The sequence below is a fragment of the Mytilus galloprovincialis genome, chromosome 5, assembly GCF_965363235.1.
Source record: "Mytilus galloprovincialis chromosome 5, xbMytGall1.hap1.1, whole genome shotgun sequence".
Taxonomy (NCBI): domain Eukaryota; kingdom Metazoa; phylum Mollusca; class Bivalvia; order Mytilida; family Mytilidae; genus Mytilus; species Mytilus galloprovincialis.
In genome coordinates, this window is record NC_134842.1 from 88,304,109 (window position 1) to 88,323,161 (window position 19,053).

Consider the following 19,053-nt stretch of genomic DNA (forward strand, 5'->3'; position numbering starts at 1 on the left):
TTGTTTACAGTTTTATAAGAAGATGTTTGATGTCAGTTTAAGACGGAAAAAAACTGGCTATGACAGATAGTTTATTACAAGAAATATATCGTATGTTGTCATTGAATATAAAGTAAAGTGTTTTTTAAATGTCAAATGCAAAATGAAAAGTATACATAATTATATATTATGAACGAGCTGATACAAAACGAAAAATTAAAAAAAAGATGATTACATATAAAAGAGACAAATATTAACGAGGCGTCATGTATTGTCTCTGCGACAAGAACCAAACCTGCCGCACGTAAAAAGGAAATTAAAAAGGTTAAAATAATAAAAATGCGTAAAAATGTATTTTTCAAAGGTCACTTGTAATGATGTCATGCACGCTGTGATACAAATATTTCTTTTAGTAAAAAAAAATGTAAATGTAGTGACAGCACAATTAATTCTCTTTATGGTTTAATTAATTTTCAAACCTTTAAGGAATATACTGATGGTATTGCTGCTGTTTATTTCTTATTTTTTTTATTTTTTTGCTTTGTTTTGTTTTGATGATACGTAATTGTTCACTAGTCCAGTAGTTAGCCCTTCAGTGTTGACCTGAACTATCATTTGATATTGTAATATTAATAAATTAACTGTTTACAAAACTTTGAATTGTTTGAATTACTTAGAATGTTCTGAATTTTTGGTTCTCAATGCTTTTCAACTTCTTCCTGTATTTGGCCTTCAAACTGCTCTCATACGAGCATCACTTATAAGGCTTGTGTATGCAAAACGCGCGTCTGGTGTACAAAATTATAAGCCTATGATCTTTGATTAATATAAATTTTGAGTAAAAGAAATAGGTATTTAGTAGAATCAAGAATCTTGCTGCTACAAATTGGAAATTCAACCTGAAGTTGATATTGGAATTCAAATTTTTAAGGCTATTTTACCTAAGGAACAGATTACTTAAGCCGTATTTGGCAAACTTTTGGGAATATATGGTTCTCAATGCTCTTCAACTTAGTACTTTATTTTGTCTTTTTAATATTGTTTTATTAGAGCGTCGCTTATGAGTCTTTTGTAGACGTTAATACAAAATTTCAATCCTGATATCGATGACGAGTTCAATTTCTGAGTATAAATCATAATTCTGATGACTTTCAGTAAAAACTTTAATTGAGATTTCTAATATTGATAACAGCATTGGGATATCCAGATTTGTACTAGGAGGATCATTGATTTAACTCAGATCAACTGGATTACTTAAAAGACATTGCAGTATTATTGAAATAAAACTATAAAAGAAAAAGTACGACCATTTATTTCAAAGCAGTGACCTTTCTCTAAAGGCCTTCAATATTTACCAAATTTCGTAGTATTCTATGCTTATTTAAAAAAATAGTTTTTCTTTACTTCTAAAAAAAACAGCTTAAAAACGGTAAGATATAATTCAACCGTGTTTTTTTTTGGTAGAAAAAATAGGTTTCTTCGTTTATGATGCTTTATATAATTATGTATGTGTAAGTTCATTACATGTTAAAGTCCTCATGTTGTACTTGATCTTATTCTAGTATTTCGGAATATAAGATATGATTATGATAATTTTTAATTCAGCTTTTTGTGCAAACTATAAAAAGTAAGGGTTTTTCAGGATCAGTACTACAGTACTCTAATGTCGGTCTCGCCTTTCCAAGCATTTGGGGAAAAAAAACTTGAAACACGTAGATGACTATCGGTTTACTTGTCATATTTTGGCCCACGACTGGACATTTAAAATATATTCTGCAAGGGGTGTTTGTTCTGTGAATCCGAGGGGAACACATCAACTTTTAGAGGGAAACAACGGAACAACAGAAATTAATATACATAGAACCGAGGGGAACACATCAACTTTTAGAGGGAAACAACGGAACAACAGAAATTAATATACATAGAACCGAGGGGAACACATCAACTTTCAGAGGGAAAAAAAAGGAACAACAGAAATTAATATACATAGAACCGAGGGGAACACATCAACTTTTAGAGGGAAACAACGGAACAACAGAAATTAATATACATAGAACCGAGGGGAACACATCAACTTTTAGAGGGAAACAACGGAACAACAGAAATTAATATACATAGAACCGAGGGGAACACATCAACTTTTAGAGGGAAACAACGGAACAACAGAAATAAATATACATAGAACCGAGGGGAACACATCAACTTTTAGAGGGAAACAACGGAACAACAGAAATTAATATACATAGAAACGAGGGGAACACATCAACTTTTAGAGGGAAACAACGGAACAACAGAAATAAATATACATAGAACCGAGGGGAACACATCAACTTTTAGAGGGAAACAACGGAACAACAGAAATAAATATACATAGAAACGAGGGTAACACATCAACTTTTAGAGGGAAACAACGGAACAACAGAAATAAATATACATAGAACCGAGGGGAACACATCAACTTTTAGAGGGAAACAACGGAACAACAGAAATAAATATACATAGAAACGAACTATTTGATAACAACTGAATTGGTACAGGACATTTCAAGACATTATGTCGAATGAAAGCACGGTCGATATCACTCAAAAGCTGTAAGCTCTTTTGTTAATACCATGACTTAAGGTCGATAATACGTCTGTTTTTAAAAATGTGATGATCGAGGATTCATTAAGTATGTTTTTCCATAGTAATGTAGTTTCTTTTCCATAGAGCTAGTAAGTAAGTGACTATTCCACACGTTTGGAATAAAATTGAGAAAGGAAATGGGGGATGTGTCAAAGCGACAACAACCCGACCATAGAGCAGACAACAGCCGAAGGCCACCAGTGGGTGCATGTTTCTCTAAAAACATTTTGATTTACTGATTTGGATTTAAAAGGCAGACAATTTAGATCTCAAAACACTAGTTTTATTAGTGTTCGTGTCAAGTCCATATTCTTGTGTCATTTTCATGCCAAGAATTTCGTTGGTCATATCTTAATTTGTTTCCTTTAAACCCTCGCCTGTAATTTAGTGGTTGACGTCTGCTGTGTAACATATTTGTGTTTCATTCATAATTTTGTACACCAATTAGCCTATCAGTTAACTCGTTTGAATTGTATTACATTTGTTTTTTTGGGACCTTTTATGATAGCTGACTATGCTGTATGAGTTTGCTCATTGTTGAAGACCATACGAAGACCTATAGTTGTTAATTTCTGTGTAATATTGTCGTCGGCTAAGATTTGTGTCATTGTCAGTGATACCTCATATTCGTATGTGTTATGTATACCCATAAAATGTTGAACACTATGTGATGCCCTCTAAATGCATTTGGGTTACTTTTATCAGTAGTCTCATTGACGTATACATGGTTTGTCAAGATTTCCTTTTATACCTGTTGATAGTATTGCTCTGCTTATTTCCGTTTTTTGGATGGTTGAGATTCCCCTTTTTTTAAAACATTACTTCGTAATCTTTTCTTCTATACAATAACATAACAATGTTTTTTTTTTATAAATCCGAGGAAAGAAACTTTTTCCAATCAAATATGAGCATGAAACGGAAGTTAGTGTACTCTTCTACATTATCATCTGCGGAAATTGTACTAGATATCTCTGAAACAGGCCGACCATTGCAGACTTGCCCGGAGCAGGGAAACAATTCTTCAATTTTAACGTTGTACCCATCGTTTAGAATATCTTTATACAGACAACCAGCAAGTGTAACTGCATCAGCGTAGGTTGGACAGTTAATTTCAATGTTGCCTTGTCTTAAAACTTTCCTGCTTTTCTGATAAAGATCTTGATTTATCTTCAAACCGTCATCAATAATAAAGTCAAGAATCACATGTGGGTGAAACTTCCAAGATGGCGGTACTTCGGAGTGGGCATCAACTGTCTCGCCCAGTTTAATGATTTTTTCTTTCATTTCGGAATAATATGGAACTGAATTGCGAACATCTTCCCAGTCGTGGTCAAGAGATCTAATGTGGTCAACAAGTGAGTTTATGCCTAAATATGTAGCGTCTTCCAAAACTTCCTGCGCTATATTACGCGGAGGAAGATGCTGTTCATTGCGAAGGTAATTAAGAATGTGCTTAAATCTACTTCCGTCCATATCCAAAAAGAAATTTTCATCTTTGTCTTTATCTAGTGTGTATCTTTCACTGAACATGGCCGCCAACATCGAGTCTTCATATTTTCGCAAAGTCGATAGCCTCGTTGTGAAGAAACATCCTCCTACATTGAGATTAATAACTGATGGTAATCCATTCTACAAGTTATAAACAGATTGCTTCAAACAAAAAAAAACGAATGAACAATACAACAATTTAATGGAGCTACCATTTTGATTTTTCACTCTATTCGGTCTTGCCATTTTTTTATTGGTTTATCCTGACTATATTTTTTTGCATAAATAGTCATCCTGCAATATTTTCTTTTGCTAAGTGTGTCATCCTGCCTTTTTAATTTTTTCAAATTTCACCATAGCCCGTTGAGGTTGCAGATAAAAGGAAAAGCAATGGTAGCAACGGATAACAGAAATTAAGAATCATAAGCCAAACATAACATTTTTCTATTTGATCGTATGATTTAGCTAAAATATTTAAGAAAATATACACTAGTATGAGAATAGCTCTGTTAATTATCCTTTAAAAGTCTAAAAAGTGTGTCGTTAAAATAAGTCTTTTAAAACAGTTTAAATATATAGTGGTCTAACTTGAATAACTTGAAGAATGATCGATTATCATAATTGGTGGACTAGCTTTACGTATATTTATAATGTGCACCACACACAATGTATATAATTAAGATTCAAATAAACAAGGTAAAACTAGTGTTCCTGCTTAATCATTCGATTATAAACCAAGTGAAGAAGACGGGTTCCTTCACAAAACAGTCATTAAAGCTGCAGGAGGACACTCAGTCAGTGGACTATTCGTTATTTTTTATTGTAAATAAATACGTCATATGTGTATTCAAATCAGTTATTTTTTGTTGTTGTGATTTGTTGTATATCACAAGTATCATTTTACTTATTAACAATATAGAATTATACATTTTTTAAAGTAAAAATACATAAAGGTATCTGAGATAAGCTTTGAAAAGATGAAATCATACCTGTTCTTTCTTTTTGTCCATTTGATATCCAAATCGAAACTTTACTTATTTATTTTACCATTTTGTTTATCTTGAAAGTAAATGTTTATAAACAAGATTGACGTATTATTGTTGTATATTCGTGTGCATCGCTCAGAACATTAAACAATACACTATCTATACATTAATCAAACTTTTATTTTAAGGTGTTTTTTTTTTTTCTTTGTTTAACGCCTGAAATAATACATATCCATTTACAATTCTTTTAAATACGAGGTAAATAAATGCTTGTTTGTCTTTTCAATTCTATTTATTATAGAAATTCATTGTATACATATTCTTTTCCGTAACTGGAAAAGTAACTAAAATTGTTACTGTCAGTGTTATTTACTCATTATAGCATTAACATAAATCGATTCGGAGATTTTTTACTTATTTTTACTCTTTATTTACTCTAATGAATTCAGTGGCGGATGCAGTAATCTTCATAAAGAGGGGATGACTGCCTGAGAGGGGGTCATGCTTCGGTGATTCCTTAAGTAAGCAAACATGTTTTCCCTCAAAAGGAAAGCTAGAATTAGTACCTTAGACGTTACTTATCATAGTGGGAGGGGGCCTGGGTCCACTGTAATTAACATGATGAAATGGTTGTTTAAAATGCATATTTACCTTTACCGTTACATATATTAAAAGATCATAAATATATAAATGATATTCCAACAACTATGATGTTTGTAGTACTTCTCGGTTAACTTGAAAAAAGATACACTCTCGGATACACGCTACTTGAATAGTTTGAATGACATTACTATCCAAGTCTTACTCAAACATTATTGGAATTCAGAAAGATAGCAAAACATAAGAGAAAAATCACTTAAAAAATAGAGGGGCAATCTATTTGACAAATGTAGGTTGCTTTTGCTTCTAAAATTCAAACTCTTCGTTTTGAGGTATTGCCAGAAATTGCTACAAATAAATAAAAAAATATATGTCTAAAAAAGTTTGTCACCAAGACAATTATAGCTATACAAGATTTTTTTTTTTTTTTGTGAAATGCTATTTTTCGACTCGTTTAAATCAATACCCTTTCGTATCATAACACATAACATCAAACTTAAAGGTAAATACAAGTTACTGTAGAGTTCCGGAACCCTAACAGAAAATGTCCGTCTTTTAACAAGATATTATATGTAGTGGGCGTTTCCGGTTACTTTCACTTTCACTTTCAATGTTTACAACAACAATTTAGGTCTCTAACATAGTTTATCTGTCTCGTGTAACCCAATATTCATTATATTTCATTAGCGCAATGTAAAATACAGAATGGATGAATACTTGTGACTGGTAAGAATATAATGAAGCATATAAATTAGTGCAACTAATTACTTTTATGGGTTTCTGTCGTTCACTCATATTCATTGCCAGACGAGGTCTATGTTATCTCTCCCGGCTTGACCTGTTAACCTATTGACATTAGATCTCAAATCTGCAGATGTTCATTTTGATATTTTTATAATTATTACAAGGTATAACTGATATAAATCATATTTTATATGTATAGTTTTATATAGCGTTTGTCTTGAAGCATTTATATCATCGATCTACATTGTCATTGATATAACATATTGCATGCATACGTGTATTTAAATAAAAAGCCTCAGTTGAAAGAAAAATAAATATGTTCGCTATTGGGATGATAAAAGAAAGAGATTTACAAAATCAATGTGTGATGCTAAAAGACCCACTTTCAGCCATTGAAGGAAATTTAGGTACCATCGATCGTTACTTCGGTTGTGGTGGTACAAACTATGTCACTTTTAAACGACTTAGATTTACAATGTATACATGACATTTTGCTACTCTTTTTTGATAAATATCCCCTTTATCTGTTCACAAAATAGAAATATATCTACATTGAACTAATTTATTGTAGATTCCTAAGGTCACCATGAATATACTGTTAATATCTCATCTCCAGAAAGGAAGTGGGAACCTGCATACAATTGAAAGAATAAGGTATTATGTATTGAAAGGTTACATAGACATGATATGGGAAAGATTGGCTTAACGAAAAAAAATGTAGAGTTTGCAATTTTATGTCATTTTCATATATATAATAAAACGTATGAAAAAGAAGTTTCAGTTGCTACAGATACAGGATGTGTAAAATCAATAGATTAAAAGATAATACACGTAAAAACTTCTTTCGTTATGAGAATTGAAAGAAAAATTTCAGAATAAAGATATATAAGAATTAAGAAAGATTTTATTATGTGCTTTCAGAATGAAACAAAAACATAAATCAATTGATAAATAATGTAATAAACAGTGGTGTCTGATGCAGACTTGTTTCGTTTTGTTAACTTTTAGAGTGTGGGATTGAGATTGACTGAAAACGGGGAATATGTCATTGAGACAACAATTCGACCAAAGAGAAGAAACTAGCCCGAAGCCGCCAATTAGTTATTAAATTAAATGCGACGAGTAGGTCCCTCAGCTAGAAAAGGAGGGATACAGCTGGTTCACAAACAATAATTTATACTAGCGACGCCACACTTAAATGCTTAACTTCATAACATAAATAAACTAAAATTAAAAAACATAACATAACACACAATTCTTACAAACTTTTAATGCTATATGTTCCTGATATGGAAAGAAAAATACATGCGGCGGGTTAAACATGCTTTGTGAGATCTCAATCATTTCCCTATACTTGTAGTCAATGTGGAATAATAAACACACAGTAAAATAAGTTACTTGTAAAAGAATTCCTAGTCTGATGTATAAATTAGTAACAGAAGAGTCACAGACGAAACTAAACAAAATGACAATCTGTTTTTTGCAGAAAGAATTTGTCAACCAAAGACTAGACTACATTGTTAACGAATGTAAACGTGTTTCACGTATGGTTTTATTTACCTTATAGCATCTGGCTTCTCGTAAATGTCTCTTCCTGCATGGCTGAAATTACCATAACTTTTGTATTGTTGTAGAACGTATTTGTCAGATGTTGACTATAAATGCACTCTGACTTCACCAGATGAATTCAACAACGGAGACGATCTTAAGAGCTATGTTACAGCAAACAGCATTAAATTAATCATAGGGCTTCACGCATTTCGCTCTGGCAAATTACTTCAAGGTGATTATATTTTTTAACTGTTTAAGGTGTACATGATACATATGCTCTCCTCTATGTCTCTTGTCACGTTAAAAAGAGTAAAAAGGGGGCGAACGTGAATGGGATCAAACGCGAACATATGTCCCCAAAATGGTAAAGAAAGTCCGAATGAAATAAATGCTATATTTTGTATGTTGTCATTGTCACTGTACCCCGGTTCTCTGAATCAGGGGTGTATAAAGATGGATGGACGTCCATTCATAAGATTTTCATTTGATAACAATACCACTTTATGGGTTTCTGCAATTATTGAGTCAGGATAGTGCAAGGCTTTGTAGTGTTTGAACCCGTTTGACACACTTAGATGAACTTTCATATTAATTTGATCTCATTTTGAAAATACAAGACATATTAACCACGTGATGTTAAGCAAACAACAATCAATATAAACATTGCATTGTGTAATTCGACAACGTGTGTATCAATAATTTGAGCCTTGTTGAATATAAAATCATGCTGATAAGATTTGCTGTTCTTATATTTTTTTTGACAATACTCAAGTATCGAATCGGTACCTCCAACATAAAAAAAAATCCGTACGATAAACGGTTTAGTTCTACTTCAGAGTTTGAAATTAACCATTTTACTTTTTATTTAGATGCCAAAATTAATTACATATTGATAATTGGTGGAACCGATGTAAATGAAGATTACAGAAATCAAGACAAAATGACTGTCATGACACAATCGGTTTTATCTTCCAGGTTTGTGCAAATTAACTTAGTTAAAGGCAAGGTGAACACTTTGCAAATGTGGAGCAAAATGTGGAAGGTTTTAAAAAACGTGATCGAAACCCGATATTAGTCAAGAAACACTGTTTATTTATTTATTATAAATAGGCTTTAAAGTAGTGTTCAATAATTGCAAGTACTTTCAGTTCAGGATACATCGTGTCGGTTTGTTTTTTTACGAACTTTCTACGAAAAACGGGCAGTATACAAGCTAGCGAACAGTGCGCATGTTCATCCGAGAGACCTTTTTGATGTCCTTCCATCTGTCTATCCAACCAGTTGTATGTATAAATTCTCAGATTTTGGTATGATGTAAAGATACGTCAAATTGCGGTTGTGACCGAAATTGTGAAGTTCACTGAACATGCATGGAAATATGAAATCGTGATTTGCTTTTTAAAGATAAACGAAAAACAATGTTTTTGTGTGGTTTTGTTACACAGTAGGCTCAGGAAGGGGTTACGTGTCTGTCTCCAGATATGAGCCTGCCATCCAGTGGTTGGTTTTGGCTTCTGTTTGACATACTTGTCTATTGATTTTCTCTCATGAATTGTTTTACATTTTTATAATTCCAGGTTAGGTTTCTATAGCCCATTATAAGTTATGAGGTTTGATCACTATTGAAAGTTGTGCAGATACCAGTAATTTACTTTTTCACAAAGACCTAGTGGCTAAATAGTTGGACTCCTTGTTATGTGATCTTGATAATATTAAAGGTCAAGGTTACTGCCATTTTTTCAACTTACAATTTGTTATTTGTTGAACTCGAGAAAAAGAAAATAAGTTGTCTTAAATTTTAAAACCATTTAACTCTGTGAGAAGCATAACCTTGAAAAAAAAAATATATTTGTAAATCAAAGGTCAAGGTCATTTCTGTCAAATGGAAGTACCTTAAACACTTTTCTCTTCATTTTTATATTTTCGGTTGTTTGCAGTTCATATTAAACATTTCCGAGACTTCTAACATTGAAACTAAAAAACGTGAATAAATTGACAATGAAGCCATTTTTTTCTATTCAGAGCATGTAAAAGATAACCACTTGATTTTAAAGTGATATATAGGTGTTATAGAAGTTCTCTGCATAACATTTGGTCATGATTTTAAAAATTAAAATATTTCCTTTTTATTTTCCAGGAAAATTATAGTGTTTAGCAACGGTCTTCGGCGGAAAGTACAGGAGCTCTGGGTAACATTATTGTTTATAATAAAACTTCTAATATAAAAATAAGAAGATGTGGCATTATTTCCAATGAGACCACTCTCTACTAGGGCCGCATACATTTAAAACTATGTGTAACCGTGCTGCCTTCAATCATGAGCAAAACCCATACCGCATAGTCGGCTATATAAGGGCCAGGAATGACAAATGTAAAATAATACAAACGAGAAAACTAGCAGCCTAATTGATGAACAAAATAATGAACGAAAATCAAACATGTTACACAGCAACAATCGACAACCACTGAATTATAGATTTCTGACTTGGCTTCACAATGTAAGTTTCAATATTTTCATTAGTTTTGTATAAAATAAATTATACTTCTAATCTGATAGCATTTTTTTTATTTTTATTTTTTACATTATTTCACTTTGAAATAAAACATGTGTATGCCATACTTTAATACACATGCTTATTACATAATTAAAAGTCAGTTTTGATACAGTATGTGGTTTTGTTTTTATTTAAAATTTATACCTCAAAAATTCTGGAGTCGGAAATAAAGTTGGAAAAAAAAAGATAAAATATTATCTATCATAAATGTTATAATCAAACAAAAGTTTTTTGTTTTTTGTTTGCAGCCGGTAATACCACAAGACAAGATAATTGAAATTAAACAAGGTAAGGTCAAAGTCTAAAGAAAAATCCAGTATATAGTATATATACAAGAAATTCAATCAGGTTTTGTAATTAAAAGAACAGAAAATAAAAAATACTGTATAATGGTATCGTACTAGATATAAATCACGTATTGCTAAGAGGGTGGGTGGTAAAGGGTCATTTTCGTGCAACGTGTTTTGCCATTTTTATTTCACGTGCAGCCGTGAAAAAAGTTCGTTATTCACCGTGTTTCGTGAAATAGGTAAAAAGATCTACGTGAAAGATATTTTTTATTGTTCGTTCCTCCTGAAATGGCAATTTTATTTCGCGTTCTACTGTGTAGATACCCCCTTTTTACGCCCCTCTGCTAACGTTCAATGAAAAAATAGTGGAATGCTTTAAATAGTACTAGAATAGCACAACGGGACGGTTTTCATCATGACATTTTACAATGCAACCATAAGCAAGACGAGATTTCATCCTGTCCGGACTGTTATTCTCAAGACATGTCATCCTGTCCGGACCGTTATTCTCAAGCAATGTCATCCTGCCCGGACCGTTATTCTCAAGACATGTCATCCTGTCCGGGCCGTTATTCTCAAGACATGTCATCCTGTCTGAACCGTTATTCTCAAGACATGTCATCCTGTCCGGACCGTTATTCTCTAGCAATGTCATCCTGTCTGGACCGTTATTCTCAAGCAATGTCATCCTGTCTGGACCGTTATTCTCAAGCCATGTCATCCTCTCCGGACCGTAATTCTCTAGCAATGTCATCCTGTCTTGACCGTTATTCTCAAGACATGCCATCCTGCCCGGACCGTTATTCTCAAGCAATGTCATCCTGTCCGGACCGTTATTCTCAAGACATGTCATCCTGTCCGGACCGTTATTCTCAAGCAATGTCATCCTGTCTGGACCGTTATTCTCAAGACATGTCATCCTGTCTGGACCATTATTCTCAAGACATGTCATCCTGTCTGGACCGTTATTCTCAAGACATGTCATTCTGTCTGGACCGTTATTCTCAAGCAATGTCATCCTTTCCGGAACGTTATTCTCAAGTATTGTCATCCTGTCCGCACCGTTATTCTCAGGCAATGCCATCCCGTCCGGACCGTAATTCTCAAGCAATGTCATCCTGTCTGGACCGTTATTTTCAAGCAATGTCATCCTGTCTGGACCGTTATTCTCAAGACATGTCATCCTGTCTAGACCGTTATTCTCAAGACATGTCATCCTGTTTGGACCGTTATTCTCAAGACATGTCATCCTGTCTGGACCGTTATTCTCAAGCAATGTCATCCTTTCCGGACCGTTATTCTCAAGTATTGTCATCCTGTCCGGACCGTTATTCTCAGGCAATGCCATCCTGTCCGGACCGTAATTCTCAAGCAATGTCATCCTGTCTGGACCGTTATTCTCCAGCAATGTCATCCTGTCTGGACCGTTATTCTCAAGACATGTCATCCTGTCTGGACCGTTATTCTCAAGACATGTCATCCTGTTTGGACCGTTATTCTCAAGCAATGTCATCCTGTCCGGCCCGTTATTCTCAAGCCATGTCATCCTGTCCGGACCGTTATTCTCAAGACATGTCATCCTGTCCGGACCGTTATTCTCAAGCCATGCACCAAGTCATTCATCTTGTTTCTTACTGCTACATACTTATATTGAAAAAGTAGCAAAAAATCAGATTCAGTTTTGTAAAGACTTTTTTTCGACCCGACCAGTGATCGATCCAATTACCTCCTTCAAAGAGACCACCAACGATGTTCAACTTATAGAATACAATGAACAAACTTACTTTATTTTTGTGTGTGACAATTATGTGACAGTTATGGGTTTTCAATTCCCACCTTTTTATCATTTATATATAAGATTTATGTATCAGCTCATGAAATAGATGTAGGTAAAGACTGTCACTCGTCAAAATAATTTAAAACAACACTCTAGGTTATTCTATGATTTCTGTACTTTCGTTCAAGGTTATGGAACTGAGAGCTAAACGCAAATATCTGCTTTTTAAAGAGAGTTTGATTAAACTTGAAATTGAATTAAGTTCTTCTTTTATGTATGAAGGTGCCTTTCTTTAATGAGTGTATAAGCATTTGATTCACACTAGCGTTCAGTAACTGCGAGTACTCTATATGAGATATACAGTACTTTGTGTTTCAAATAGTATAGTTTGTGCTTTGTGCCAACCTGATGAGTCGCATTATTTAAAGCTGATTTTTACAATCCCTACAGATTTTGTGCTGATACACATTTTTTAGAGTTGGGAAGCTTTAACATCGCCACATTCTGTGTGTGCCTGTCCCAAGGTTGGGAGCATATAATTCAATGGTATCCGTTTGTTGCTGTCTATGCTATTTTGTTCGTTTATTTGGTGGATAGTTCTGTCATTGGCAGTCATACTGCATCTCCTTATTTGGATATAAACTTTTGTATGTCTTTTTTAGTTTATAAATTACGCACATAACATGTATTTTAGGAGTACAAACATTCCGGTCCAAGTTTTCACTGACTGGCTATATTCAACAGCACCACTCGGACGTTTATACAACTGACATGTCAATATGTGTATGTGTCGGCAGTATTAGACCTGTAAAGAATCCTTTGTATCTAGTCCAAGAATTTTCAGGTGAGTATTTTTTCAATTTACATTTTGAACATAACTTCAAGTTTCAAACGAATGGTTACATTCAATGTTTTATTAAAGCCATACACGTTCATATAAAAGCGTAGAATGTTCTATATCAAAAAGGTAGCATTTTTTTTATATTTAAATTGAAGTTTCCTCAATTTTTTTTTAGAGTTTGCTGACTATATAATCATTTTGTAATTTTAGATAACCGAAAAATCATGGTATTTCTTTTCTCTTGTAGAATTACACCAGAGACGAAAAAAGATTGTTTATGTTATTTGTGGACCAGTGGTAAGACTGTGATAGAACTTTAACTTTTTACGTTTTTATTATATTAATCAAGGACAGGCTCCTTGTCCTGCAAATGAAAAGATAGTGAAAAGTGGTACTACAAAAAGATGTTTAGTGGTTGTCGTATGTTTGTGTAGTTCATAAGTGTTTCTCGTTTCTCGTTTTTTTTTTATAGAGATAAGACCGTTGGTTTTCCCCGTTTCATTTTGGGGGCCCTTTATAGCCTTCTGTTCGGTGTAAGCCTAGCTAGGCTCTGTGTTGAAGACCGTCCCTTGACCTATAATGGTTTACTTTTATATATTGTGACTTGGATGGAGACCTGTCTCATTTGCACTCATTCCACATCTTCCTTTATCTATTGTCTGCTGACGATAATAGTATTGCTTCCATGTAGATTCTTAAATCGTATTCCAGAATGTACTTGAAATCATTAGCATAGCATTGGAAATAATCAATTGACTGTATGAAATATCTACGGATACGCTTCACTTGCTGTAGCCACAAATTCCATCGTTTTTCTTTCAATTGTGACATCACAATAAGCGACAAATCAGCGAATACAAATTTGACCATGAGCCACATGACGGGTAACACAGGTAGAGTAGGAGCTGTTTACTCAGTCATCCACCACTGTCACGGCTTTTGGTATAGTTTGTGTAACACAATATTTAGTTTTATTTGTAGCATTTTGTTGACTTGTTTGTCTTTCATTTTGTTTTGACCATGGTGTTGTTTATTTTTCTCTGTTCTTTATATTTACGTGAAATGATATCTTTACAGTATACACATTTTGAAATGGGTGATATATTCCTCTTTTTTTCTTACTAGGTTGATGAAGAATATGGAGAAATTTTCAGAACGAAAATCGACAGGTAATTTATCTTTAATAATTATGATTTGAAAGAAAGGATTTGTTGGATCATTTCATGACACAAAACTACTACACATACTTGTAAATACCAAGTTTAAAAAGCGTTACTCCACTTTTAGAAGATTCTTCATATTAAATAACCATTCAACAAAATAGTAATGATATTATCGTACCTGTAAATTGAGGATTACTTAACACAAAGATAACTGATCGTCACATTTAATACATGTATGTTATTTGTTCTATAGTCTTCCAGGAGTAATATTTATACCAGGATTATCTCTGACGGATGCTCACGCTGCAATTCAACAAAGTTTTGCCTATATAAACTGCTCAAATAGTGAAGGAATGGCTCTGGCGATTTTAGAAGTAAGTAAGGGAAATAAATTATCTTCTTGGTCATTTTTGTTTCGTCTTGAAGCTAACTCCCTGACAGTATACATGTATTATTAATATGAACTTTGGTCTAGAATCAACCTCAGTCGTCAATCCTCGAGTTCAGCCGCTAATCTCAGTCTATCAGAATGGAACTGACCGAGTTTTGACCAGCGAAATCAACCAGAAAAAGTTATGAAAATGTTATGTTTTTATCCTCCATCGTCTTATCAAATTTTAAATCATTTTCCATAAAAATGATGGCGGAATAAACAAAATGTCTATGAACTCACAATGAATAACATAGGTTGGCAAGCCAGAGTTACAAAATCGCACGTTGTCTTCTGGTTTCTTCAGATTTTTTGGGCTTTTTACAAAACTGATAGCGCGTTTCTACAAACCGACAATATCTTGACCTACGATGCTTATTACCCGTACTCGATTCTTGAGCACTGTATGGCAAGCCGTTCGAGGACCGTCAAAACTATGTTTAAACCCTTTTTTCGAAAAAATACACACTGAGATTTGAAAACCTAAAATAACACACTGAGAAATCGAAATTACACACTGAGATTTAAAAAAATAAAAAACACACACTGATAATTCAAAATTACACACTGAGATTTTAAAAAGACACACTGAGATGAAATAAATTGAAAAACACACACTGAGAATTGTTAATTACACACTGAGATTTCAAAAATACACACTGAGATTAATATGCAAATTACTAATGAATATTCATGAGATGAATAATTCAACAGATTAATATCTTGATCTCAAGAACTCTTGTCATTACAATGAAATGCGATTCCTTCAACCAACATTCGTAATTAATTTCAAGACTTAACATCGCTCATATTCATAAGTGTGTTGCCTATAATTCAGATCATTACTACCAGTGTATCAGGATTTTTTTTACTTAAAACCGTTCAAAAGTCTTCCAACTGTTACCCTGATTTCGCAAGTTAATCTTTTATATTTTTGTTACGTTTATATGCTATAATAGACACTTGAGTAAAAATTTCACTGCATGCATTCTTTGTTTTTTTGCAGATTGTTCCTATGTTTTCTTATAATTTTAATAAAGTTTTTCAACATTTGGTTATATTTTGTAATAAGAGTAAGTTGGTATTTTTCTTGTTCTTGTATTTCTAAAGTTTTTTTTATAAATAATTTGGAACCAAATCGAAGGACTAACGAGTTATGTCCCCTTGTTGTTTTAAGCTTGTAATAGATTCAGATTAAGTATGTTAATTAGATATGTGCGCATATAAGTGCGCACAAATCTCAGTGTGTAATTTTAAATTCTCAGTGTGTAATTTCAAATTCTCAGTGTGTGTTTTCAGTTTATTTATTCTCAGTGTGTCTTTTTGAAATCTCAGTGTGTAATTTTCAATTCTCAGTGTGTAATTTTCATTTTTGTAATCTCAGTAGGTGCGTCTTTATGAAATCTCAGTGTGTAATTTTTAATTCTCAGTGTGTTTTTTGAAGTTTTTAAATCTCAGTGTGCTTTGTTGTAATTCTCAGTGCGTTAATTTTTCGAAAAATGGTTTAAACATAGTTTTGACGAGAACGGCTTGCTATAGCACTGGATATTTGTTGTTAAAGTTCTATACATAAAAAACTTTTGTTTTTATAAAGGTTTTCTTTAATTTGTTATCCTCAGGCGATGATACTGGAAGTACCTGTAATTGTACGTAATATTGATGGCAACACAGAAATCGTAGAACAAGGCGTTAATGGTTTTGTATTCTCTGATCCAAAGGTATGGCTATGTCTCTGTATGTTTTGACACTTTATTATATTTTTTTGTATGAATGCTTTAACAATTTTATCTGTTTTTAAAAGTCTATACTGGTTTTGTGATCAGTTATGTGTAGTTTCAGGAAATACAAAATAATCACGAAAAAAATGAATACAGAAAAGTCATTGTTAAAAAAATATACATAATATTTACAAAATTGTTCCGTTTGTGGATTTCGAAAATGTTAAGAATCGACGTACAGTTCCGACACAGTCAGACACGGTTGGGCTTGATAAATGTGAGTTTGGTTATTCTTTTTTAAGGTTCCATTAGTAATATGGTTATTTGACCGCATATTTATTCATCCTCATAGTTCAAAGTGTTCGGGTTTTAGTGTTGATAAAGGTCAATGCTGAAGAGGAACTTTTCACAGAAGCACCAAAGTTAAACAAAGTGTTTTATTATTTGGAAAAATCGTATTTTAAAGATATTTTAATGTTAACATGGTAAAAGTTCCATGTACGCATCATGTGAAAATGTTTGCACAAGAGTAGAAATTAAGTAATGCAAATGAATGCTCTTTATACCAAGGACCTCATTTGAACAAAACGAAATCTATAAAAAATTTACAATTTTATAAACACAGCAGATTGACATTTCCAAAAATGAGTTTAATATTTCTATTTTTTCTAGCAATGTATAGAATATGTGGAAGAGTTATTACTGGATAGTAATTTACGAGACAACACAGTGCGAAGTGCCAGTGAGTATGTACGCCAAGAACATAGTGTCGATACTGAACGACTGAAGTATTGTGATGTAGTCAAGTCTAGCCTAGAATAACAGATACAGATTAAGAACAGCATTAATCAGCTATAACTGGTTGCGTTTTGACATTTTCAATTTGATCAACCGTTATTTTTATTACAGTATTCCTCAACAGAATTTGTCTTTTTAATTTTTAATTTCCTCTAACTTGTTTGTTTGATTTTACCTTCAATTGCATTCCTTTTTTATATATTTTTTTGCATTTCTAGTCTCGATCATGATCACATTATACTAATAACCTGGAAAATGTTCTGATCTATGTCATATACTAGGGTCTTGATAGGGTTTACAGAAGGTCCGAGACCACAATTGTCGTCTCTTGATTTTCGTTGTTCAAATATAGTCTCTAGTGTTGACACTGGGTTACTTGCCATTGATTTTTATACCCCTTTCAAATTTATTTCTCCATGTTTAATGCCTCAAATTCCAAGAAGAGGGGTGAAATTACACTGTAAAAAATTTGGGTTCAGAATTGTAAAGGAAAGTAGTGATTTGGTCCAGCTGCAAAAGGTTGAAAATTAGCACTTTGGAAGCTGTCAAAAGATGCCAAGACGCCCTTAACATAAAATTGTCCATATTTTAAGTTAGAGCCGATGAAGTTTTCTATAATTTTGATATAATTTGTCCCAAAAGTAGTACAACACACTGTGAAAATTTCATTGAGAAAGCGCAGGTGGGATTTTTTTACTTTTCATTTATCTTCTAAAAGAAATGCACTACAAAATAATTGTGGTCTCGGACCAGAATAGAGAATAATAGGCAAAATCATAGAAAAATAAAGAATAAATGGCCAAAGAAATAAAGAATTAAGAAAAATATTCCAAGAAATGAAGAAAACAGAACGATGATTAAGAAACGCAGAAAGAAGGGATACCGAATTCAGACCCTCAAATATTATATATATTTCTTTACTTTTCAGGAGTAATGAAAATGTAATGCTGGCATTACAAGTCACGAAGGTATGCTTAGGTGGTCGATTGAACTTTATTTATCTCATTATATAATAAAATATGAGAATATTTTTAAAAAGGTTTCATCAAGACAAACATGTTGCCTCTCAAATCCGTTTTAAGCATGCATTTATAAAGAGGGGTCATTTTTTTTACATATAAGATAGGCGATGTGGCATTTCTTATTAACGAAACAAATATCTGCAAGAGACCGAAGGCCATTGATGGTTAATGTAAGCAGCTGTTTATTATATCTATCTCTGTAATGTTAATTTCTCGATCAAATTACAGATATTATTTATAATTTTTACAGCATGTATTAGGGCAAAATATTGTGATATTGATATTATTATATTATTTATTATTTGTTATCATGTCCCATTAAATATTGAATAAAAAGAAATATTTTTATATAATTTTATTTTTCATTTAGTTCTTTCAAATGACCTTACTTTAACCAAACGAATACAAGGAGATTTTGGGGAAAAAAGAGTCCCCCACAAAAAAGAAAAGAGACATAGAGTACATCAATGAGGAAGCATAAGGAAG

General features: G+C 32.8%; 1 protein-coding gene across 1 annotated transcript; it reads left to right on the top strand.

Annotated features, from left to right (window-relative positions):
• The first annotated feature begins 6,266 nt into the window (after window positions 1-6,266).
• Window positions 6,267-17,845, top strand: LOC143076644 (glycosyltransferase 1 domain-containing protein 1-like). Its single transcript, XM_076252481.1, has 12 exons — window positions 6,267-6,404; window positions 6,994-7,076; window positions 8,057-8,205; window positions 8,843-8,948; window positions 10,111-10,162; window positions 10,777-10,816; window positions 13,290-13,439; window positions 13,684-13,733; window positions 14,562-14,605; window positions 14,853-14,973; window positions 16,649-16,747; window positions 17,420-17,845. The coding sequence occupies exons 2-12, from the start codon at window positions 7,009-7,011 to the stop codon at window positions 17,567-17,569; spliced, it is 1,029 nt and encodes a 342-aa protein (XP_076108596.1). The 5' UTR covers window positions 6,267-6,404; window positions 6,994-7,008; the 3' UTR covers window positions 17,570-17,845.
• Window positions 17,846-19,053: the final 1,208 nt, after the last annotated feature.

Bases quoted from the DNA above. Each gene is read 5' to 3' on its own strand.
- LOC143076644 (XM_076252481.1), top strand. From the start codon at position 7,009: ATGAATATACTGTTAATATCTCATCTCCAGAAAGGAAGTGGGAACCTG. The intron at 8,206-8,842 runs GTGATTATATTT...CTTTTTATTTAG, and splicing joins CTCTGGCAAATTACTTCAAG to ATGCCAAAATTAATTACATA. The intron at 13,440-13,683 runs GTGAGTATTTTT...TTTCTCTTGTAG, and splicing joins TCTAGTCCAAGAATTTTCAG to AATTACACCAGAGACGAAAA.